The sequence below is a fragment of the Melampsora larici-populina genome, assembly GCF_000204055.1.
Source record: "Melampsora larici-populina 98AG31 unplaced genomic scaffold MELLAscaffold_43, whole genome shotgun sequence".
NCBI lineage: Eukaryota > Fungi > Basidiomycota > Pucciniomycetes > Pucciniales > Melampsoraceae > Melampsora > Melampsora laricis-populina.
Genome location: NW_006768807.1, coordinates 158,952 through 168,518, shown reverse-complemented (window position 1 = coordinate 168,518; position 9,567 = coordinate 158,952). Strand labels below are relative to the sequence as shown.

At 44.1% G+C, this 9,567-nt stretch overlaps 1 protein-coding gene across 1 annotated transcript; it reads right to left on the bottom strand.

The window, feature by feature from the left end:
- Positions 1 to 2,909: 2,909 nt before the first annotated feature.
- On the bottom strand, positions 2,910 to 4,831 carry MELLADRAFT_110282 (uncharacterized protein; the record flags this gene model as incomplete). Its single annotated transcript, XM_007414380.1, has 4 exons — positions 2,910 to 3,745; positions 3,802 to 3,903; positions 3,990 to 4,273; positions 4,635 to 4,831. The coding sequence occupies 4 exons, from the start codon at positions 4,829 to 4,831 to the stop codon at positions 2,910 to 2,912; spliced, it is 1,419 nt and encodes a 472-aa protein (XP_007414442.1).
- Between the last annotated feature and the right edge of the window lie 4,736 nt (positions 4,832 to 9,567).

The following is a 9,567-nucleotide window of genomic DNA, read 5'->3' as shown; positions in this document are numbered from 1 at the left end:
TCTCAACGATGATATGACTGAAGTAGTATGTGAGACTGACGATTCAGATGACGGGATCTATGCTCCGGTTTCATCAAATCCTTGTGACGACTCTACTTCTGATCTCAAAGATGGACACATTTACGATTATGTTCCATCTAGAACTTGTGTAGTAGTTCAGGGAGCTATCAAGGTTTGTCATTTCATCCTTTTTTGTTTTGTTCCCTTCCGTCATTTATCTTTTCAAGTATGCTGACGAGATCATTAACATACCCTCCAGTTCAAGTATATTAACGCACTGTTAACTCAAAGTAACGCTCACCGTGGTGAATTCACAGCTCGAGCTGCTCAGATGGGCTATGAAGGTCCTGCCCCTATTGCTGGATGGGGTGTGTGCTGGAACATCGACTTAGCAATGTTTTTGAACTTGGTTTTGGCTCGTGATGTGAGTGTTTTCATATATTTCTTTTATCTTGTATCTATTGTACTATTATTGACTTTTTGAATTTGTAGGTTATTGATTCAATTCTCATTGCTGATCAAAAGACGAGGTACTATCAAGGTGCGATGATGTCCATGGAGGAATGGGACGCTGTTGAAGAGTTGTGCAAGGTTTTGAAAGTCAGTTTAGTCTCTTTTCCAATCTCATTCCAAAAGGTGATTACTAACATACTTTTTTCATCTACTTATCCAGGTCTTTCACTTCTCCACCAAACAAATGGAGGGCAACTTTGAATCAGGTTTGGTCCTCTTGGCTGAGTACCTGCGTGTTACTGAAGTTCTTCAGCAGCTACACGACGCCTCCAACTTTCCAAGCTTAATCAACATGATCGACACCATGCTTATCAAACTTTCTATATATCAAGACGAAGCCGCCTCTTCAGATGTAATTGTACTGGCTACGGTTATGAACCCAAAGTATCAACTCAAGTTTTTTGATCTTCACTATCCTGAATACTCAGAGACGGCAAGAGAACTCATCAAAAGTCAATTCCAAGAATCATTGTCTGCTTGGCCAGTCACTCCTCCTTCAACCCCTCCTCCCTTTCAAGCCTCGAGTGATACCTTTGATCACTTCGACATTTTCACCTCGGCTGCGACATCCCAATCATCTGACTCAATCAGATCATCCGAGCTGGAAATTTATTTACAAGGCACCGTTCCAATCACTCCTGGCCAATCAGAACTCACTTGGTGGAAGGTAAATTTTTCTTATCATCTTTTTCAATGAATTTAAATTGATCCAATACTTGTTTTTTTAGGACAATGAAGAATGATTCCCTGTTCTGGCCACCATTGCCCGGGATTATCTCTTCGTTTCTGCTACCTCCTGTAGTGTTGAGCGTACATTTTCTTCTGCAGCTGACATTGCTGTACCTGCGCGTGGTGGTTTGAAACCAAAAACTATTTCACGGGCTGTTGGATGCAGACAATGGCTTCAATCAAACATTCCTGTTTTTGGCCAATTTGCCAATGCCATTGCTTATGTTACCTCCTTTGCAGCCAACATGAAAAAGAAGAAGAAAGACTAAGAGATTCAGTCTCAAGTATCACTCTCACTTTTCTATTGGTTGTTCTTGATTGGTTGTTTTTCTTTACTATTTCTATCTCTCCTTTTTGAGTTTTTTTATACTTTCCTGGTCTCTCTTATTCTTCTTTCTTTGGTTTTTGTTTTTGTTTTTGGTGGTTCTTGTCTCTTTGGTTATGTTTATGTGTCCGTATTGTCACTTGTTTAACCAATTTTTCACTTTTCTTCTTGTTCCGGCAAAACACATGTTTGTGTATCTTTGTTTTCTGCTCTTATATCACTCTTTGTGTGTGTATTCTTTCAAACGTATATATTAATAAAAAAAATAAAAAAACTTGTGAATAGTACATCCTGCCCGCTGCGAGAGCCAAAATTATCCTGCAGCGGGGCGCAAGCGGGTCCCAAACCCACCCCGCCCCTTTCCTCATGTAGCAAGTCTATGTTTAAAGCGGGGCAAGAGCGTGTGTGCCATGTAGTGGGTTTTCATACCGTTACAAAAAAAATTGGAATTAGCGGATCGCAGCGGTGCGGTTCAGGTATTGAATACTGGCACAATCATTTATATAGATTTTTTGGAGGTATGATGTCATTTTCATAGGTGTGGATATACATCTTGAAACCGAGGATACCAAGGATGCTATTTTAGTTGATGAGTTATGGTATCTTCATTTTTCATCCACAAGCTTGAGATTTATGATTATGATTGAGTTACAGCCTTTATGGGATATTTTCATGGTATGATGTTGTTGTCTAGTTTTATGAAAGGCTGGGCGCCTTCATGATCAAGATACAATACTAACAATTTTGAAAAGATCACCATGATTGATTTTTTGAGTTGTCACTTGTTGTACAATTCTTACATTAATTTAAGTTCAAGGACAAATAGATAATAATGTATTCAATTTATCAAAAGAGTGTACATAAAGGACATGAACTGAGCATGAGACTAAACATAAAATAAGAATCAAAAAAGTGTACAACATGAGAGGAGAGAATAAAACGGAGTGTTAAAGGACATGAAGTGAGCATGAGACTATACATAATCAAACAAGCGTAGAGACATGAAGACTAAGGATAAGTAGCAGAATCAAAAGAGTGTACAAAGGCGAGTGAGACAGAGAGAGACAGAAGAGGGAGGGACGACTAAGAATAAGAATCAAATGAGTGTACACAGGAGACAGAGAGACAAAAAATAAATAAAAATCAGACATAAGAATCAGACAAGTGGAAGTGGAAAAGTCGAGTTAAGACAAAGAATACGCAAAAGTCAAGTGAACTGAGAGAGACAAAGATTAAGAATCAGACAAGTGGGAAAAGTCGAGTGATAACATAAGAGAGACAAAGAATAAGAATATGACATAAATATGATAAATAACCAAAAATTGAGAACAAATATAACCATTTATTGCTGAGTCAAACTACTCGCATCCTTTGGCTGAGTCAACCCACTCATCTCCAAAAGTAGTCTGACATCTGCAACTGACTCCCCTTCAGCTAACCACCTATTCATCTGCTTGATGTGTTTGTCTTGCACTCTTTCCTCTTTTTTGTGAAGAAATCTTTCTTTGTCCCATGCCAGTTGCAAGCTGACTGCAAGTTCTTCTTGCTTTTGCTTCTTCTCTTCTTGTTCCTTGTTATGTTTGTCAAGGGCCATATCTCGCATCAATGTCTTGGTTTCATTTTCTACCATACGCGCTTCTAGCTCTAACTCCCGCTTATTCGTGGCCTTGTACATTTGTGCCTTGGACTGACTGATGGTTAAGAGTGCTTGTGCCAAAGGGTTTTTCAATTCTGATTTAGCTTTGCCGGGTGCTGCAATTGGCGGTAGAGGGTTTGCAGAATTGTGAACTGGCTTCAGCTTATCTTGATTATCTGTTATCTTTGCCTGACGCTTAGCAATGGGGCTTTTGTTGGGTTGATCTGGAGTTTCAGTTTGAGTGTTTTGTTGATTAGAAGTGGTGATTTTGACCAAAGGCAAAGGCGAGTTGGGATGGTGATCTTGTGAGGGCAGCCGCAAAGGTTTTTGGGAAGAAGTGCTAGTGCTGACAGATGATGGAGTACCCGGATTGGGATCTTGTTGTGAACGAAGAAAGTTGTTGGGAGAATTTGACAATGACGATTTGATAGGTATGTTGTCCCAACCACTTGGATTGTCGACAAAAAAACTTTCCAAATTTTCTACAGTTGACCAAAGTGGTTGAAACACTTCATCGAGATTGGGATTTAATCCTACAAAGTCTGAACTTAGATAAAGACTACAAGTCCAGTAGATTTCAGATATTTATTCAACTGACCTGGACTTTGGATTCCGCCCAATAACGATTCATCTTGATCATGTCTGTCAATTAGGTTGGCCAACGTGGAAGTGCGCCTCAGAGAACTTGAGAGAGGTTTGTCTATGAGGGAAAGATAAACAATTGTTACAAACAACAAATCATAGACGAGAGAGAGAATTCAACAACATCAATTGAATGAAACTCACGTTCTTTTGACTCAGAAATGAAACAAACAGAGTCTGAGTCGGAGTCCTGGTTGTCCGAGTCCAAATAATCAAAATCAGACGTTGTGATGATGCTACTGTCCATTGTGACCATTGCGGTGATATTTGCTTTTTCACCAAATAATGCATACATCTCATCGAAACAAGGACAATTGGTCTCTTGTTTGGCCAAAGTTGTAGCAATACCTTGAAGTCGGTCTTTGTCTGCAACACCAGAACCTGTGTGATTTGACTTGCCTTTAGCAATAGCGTACACACGGTGATATCTGACAAATCATTGTCAAAGATTGTTTCCGCTGAGCGCCATGATGCGCAAAGGGTTTTTGGTGTGTTGATTGTAAAGTGAATTGATGTGAGTGGCAAACACGTCCCAAGACCCATTGCCGCCCAATGACTGACCCTTGACCTCGGTTTTCTTGCCAGCACCAAATAAGATGTTGTAATTCTTACGGTTTGAAAGATATTTGATGATATTCAAATAATCCTGCTGTTAAAAACATGGACCATGCGTTGAATTGGACTGTGATTTGGCACGGGATGTCACCTTGGAATTGACTGATGGGCTGTGCAATACAATTGGGATTGGTTCTTCAGCTGGCTGATGTTGAGGGTTCAGATGATGACTACTGTGGATCAAGTGGCTGAAAGTTGTTGGAGCAGGTTGGCTGAAGGTAGTCGGATGAATTAAACTTGTTAGAGCCGGTCAGTTGAAGGTAGTTGGATGAGTGAAAGTTGTTGGACCAGGTTGGCTTTTGGCTGATAGGATGATCGTAAGAGGAAGGGGTACCGGCTGGAGATGGGTAATGTTGGCAAAAGGTGGGCATTGCATTGTGAGTACTATGGGAGTCAGAAATAGGAGGAGTACATGTATATCTGGTAAATATGTAGGGTGGATGGCTGGAGGTGTTTGGCTGAGTGTAGTTCTGATTGTTGTTGTAAGAGAAAGATGGAGCCTGAGGGTGTGACTGGGAGTTCAATTGAGATCTTTGCATAGTAGTGAGCGTGGCGTGTGGGTTTGGTGGATGAAGTTGGCTACGTAGTTGGAGGGGATGAGAGCATCCCCAGCCGCGTGCCGTAAACCGTGCTGTACGTAGATTTGGGGTATTTTTATCCACAGCTGCTACCCCCAAACACATACTTAGCTTGGGCAATTCTCTACGTGCAAGTCGAGATAGGCCAAATATGGTCTTTTTTAAACTCATCAGAGTCCCACGCTGTTGCTCGCGACCGAGCCCCAGCAAGGACTCAGGACAACGAAGGCTCTCCTGGCCTGTGAGGGTCAAGCCTTTTTGGTGGAGGCCCTCGCAGTCCTTATAAAACTTTTTCACCCGATTGTGAAATTTCTTGGTCCAAAGAAAGTTTTTATGCGCCTCTCTTCGACGCACAAATCTATCAAAAAAAATACCGAGGAAGTCCAGCCCCTCCCTTAGATTTTTGCTCCAAAAGTTGGTGAATTTTGAGTGATCTGTGTCATTCTCGTCGCAATAACATGTGTGTAAATTAGTGTTACATACAAATACAGGGACACAGGGGTCAGAAATGTCCAACTTCTAGAGCCAAAATGGAAGGGAGGGGACCGACTCAGGGATGCAGGTGTGAGTATGAGTGTACCCATCTCACACCCACTTTCCATTGTTTTCGCCCCGTGGCTGAGTACCTGATTCCTCAATTTTTGTTTACTGAGTTGTACAGCCCAGATGTGTAACTCACATCTGGGAATGTATGAGTATGTAATACTCAAGTGCGCCCCCTCCTCTGCGCCCAATACTCACACTAAACCAGAACAAGCACGCACCTTGTTTGGATGAGTACCTCATCCAAACAAGGTGGACTAGGATATCCAATATGATATCCTAATGGGATTCAAATGAACCCTTTCTCCAAACAACTTCGCCTTTTTGGACAAGCCCACCTCTCTTCGATATCACCTCGACCAACTTCTGGAAGGCTTAACAGGTGGCAATTTGGGTCGTGAATGACCATCCACAACGGTGTGGCTTCAAGTTTCAATATCTCAAACGATCTACCCTCTCTTTGGCCCCACCTATGGCTCAGCACGATGGCCACCTCGAGCTCTGGCTACCGGCGCTGACGTGGGTCAATTCCGATGCAATGAAAAATCTCGGAGCCCTCGAGTGGACATTGGACTTCAGGTGAGCTCAAATATCCTCCTACCTTGTCGCTATTCCTCCAATTATTTCATTACGATCGATTATTGATTCTTGCTCTGAAATTTCCCTTTGTTCCGTGCTTCTCATCAATTTCCAGACCAACGGATTACCTCTTTAGAACTATGCCTCGTTTCCCTACCCTACCTCCTGCGACCCCCAAGGTCTCACCCTATGCTCGTCGACCTAATCACCAAGCTGCCTCTACTAGCACGACAACCTCTCCCCGTTTGACTTCGACTCCGCGTTCAACCTCATCGTTGCGTACGGCCTCATCCTCTACTCAAATCGGCGGCAGCTCTGGCACCAACCTGGTGTCCTCCCGCCCTAGTAGTTTTGTCATTTGAGACGAAGAGGAGCTGGAATTGGACTCGGTCCCGACCATCAGGCACCGTTCGGATGTCTATCTTTATTTTGACGTGAGTGTTTCTGTTTTTGGTCTCTTTCCTTGTATGATTATCACGCTGATGGACTTTCTCACCCAGGAACCAAGGGTACACCAGGATAACGCCAAAGGGGAAATCTTGAAGGTGTACCCCTGCCTACATTGCCCGTAAGTGACCTCCTCAACAACGTCGAGTTCTATTACTTACCAGTAATCTCTCACACTCAGTGCTGAGTGCTCAATCACAGGGCGTCCGAACTCAAACCTCCACAAGCATCGTCGAGTTTGCCCTGGCCTCCCTGCCGCTTGGTTCCGTCGTGCTCCCGGAAGCATCCCCCCGGATGAAGACCCTGCGATTGCCGCCGCTCGCAAGAAACAGCTCCACATGTTGCTCATTGGAGCAGTTATCAGCAAAAACCTGCCATTCTCGATCTTCGAGGGCGATTTAATGCAGGCAGCTCTCTGTGCCATCAGCCCGTCATTCTATTGGCCCGGTCGTTTGGGTATCAAGGCCGATGCCGAAGGATTGTTCCTTGATTTGGAGCGACAGTTGATTGATGAGATTGCAAATGTTCCTGGATCCGTATCAACTGCTACCGACTGCTGGACGAGCCCGGACTATTCTCACACCTACATGGCAATCAATGGATTTTTCTTCAATGCAGACGGAAAGTTCTGCCGAAGACTTGTAGCTTTTAAGGTCAGCTAGTGATTTAACCTTAAACATTAGTGATATCAGTGTACTGATCATTTCACTCTCTTTGCTTTCTCGATCCTTGCTTCGTTTGTTTTGTATGGCGCCTCCTCCTATGATTCATTCTTGATCATCGCTTCGTTCATTTTGGGTTGTGCCTCCTATGATTCATAGGTAAGTTTTTGTTATCTTCAGCTAGGCATTCATCAAACACTAATGAAGACTGGTATGTAATCAGAAACTGGAGGGCAAACATACCGCGGAGAATCTCACCAAGGTGTATTTGGAGTCTCTTGACCACATAGGTATTCGCAATAATCACTTCTCCCTTACTGCCGACAATGCTTCTTCGAACAGAGCTATGGCCCGGCTCTTATCTGAACGATACGCTCGAAAAGGGATTCACTGGCCGGCCAAATCAAGATTCCATGGATGTCTATGCCATGTAATCAATCTAGTTGCAAGAGACTTCCTTGAAGGGATGGGCGAACTTACTGAGGCCGACCTTGAGGCTTATGAATCGTCAGGACTCGCTGAAACGCAATGGTCTTTCGAACCCGAAGAGCTGCCCTGGAATGATAAGGAACCCACCGAAGGCTCTTCCACTCAAGCTGAATCTCAAGTGGATCAAGACACTCAGGAAGAAGAACCAGATTTTACTCAAGTCGACTTTGATCAGTTATTCAACATTGATGGAACTCAAGGTACTCAAGAGCCTCAAGCGACTCAAGAATCACCAACAGCCAATGTATCTGCACGCCAGAAGAAATCCACTGTGGTCAGCCGATTCCGAGCGTTGGACACGCACATTCGAAAGAGCCCACAAGAGTTGGAGGCCTTTGTCAATATCCAAAACAGTGTCGGCGATCCCATCCTCCTTCCTCTGAACTGTCCCACTACTTGCTGGAACTACTTTTACTATGTTGTAAGTCTCAAAGTTTTCTCACTGCATTACCTATCCTCCTTCCCATTTTTCATCTTTCCCTTCACTAAGTGTAATCTATTGGTTCCTACAGGTCAAGCGATCCCTCAAGTTGAGGAAATCCCTTGAAATGTATACCGCGGAGCCTCAGCGCGCCAAACTGGCAATTTTCAAGGCCGATTGGGCAACAATCGAGTATATGAAGCCGATCCTCGAAATGTTTGAGTCAGCTACCCAAATCTTTCAAGCAAATGAACCAACCAAACAAAGTGTTTTACCGGTCCTCTGGGCCCTTCAAAAGGTCCTCCAGAAGAATGGAGCGGTCCCAGGGGCCTGGGGTCGAGCTGCTCAACGTGCCGAAGAAAAGTTGGTTAAGTACCTCTCTTGTGAAGACAGTAATCATCAATCCCTAGTTTCAGCACTCCTCGAGCCGGAATATCGAGATTTACCTTTTCGCCGGGATCCGGCTTGGATCCCAGTTGAAGTCAATGCAAAACGATGTCTTCGCGATGAGTATGACCTCAGGAAACCTGAACCAACCAATCCTAGCTCAGCTGACCCAGCCCCTACCGATGCGGGAAAAAAAAAGCAAAAGCCTGCCGTCAAGACCCTCAAGGACATTTATTCCATCTTGGGCACCTCATCAATGATTCCGACCAGCAACTCGTTTGAAGATATGGACGAGATTGATAGGTACTTTAATGGGCATCATCCTGCTCTGCCCAATGAGACGATTGGGCAGTTTTGGAAGGTGAGTATAAGGCTTAGTCACACTTTGTTCAATACGATACAATACTGACAAACTCATCCTTTTCAGCGCATGGGTCAGACAGGTGCCCTACCGATTTTATCTGAGATTGCCCTTGAGCATCTCACCATAGCAGCTGCTGCCGCATCAGTTGAGCGGGTGTTTTCCATATCTGGTAACATCGCAGTCCCATCAAGAGGTCGTCTCAACACGGAGGTCATTTGCCACTTGGTGTTAGTTAGGCACTGGCTTATGAACTATCAAGCTACCATTGATATAGGTCCAAGCAATTAGGGAACTTGAATTTTTTGCTACTGTTTTGTTACTTGAATGTCACGCTCACACCCGGTGCTTTTTTCAGGGCCCAGGGCCATGGCGGAGGCCATGGCCTGCACCCGGTATGGCATGCCCTGCTCTAGCCCTTGATAGACAGAGCCTCCACGTGGCGCCGTGGTAAGGGCCCTGCTCAGCCGGGGCTATACCATGGCGCCACGTGGAGGCTGGGTTGGATGAAACTCCACACACTGCAACACGTGAAGTTTGAAACACACTGGAGCCTGAAACATACTTCATTTTCATTATGTCACAATTATCTAGAAGCTCTGATCTCCAACTTTCAAGGAGAAACAACCTCAGTTCTCCT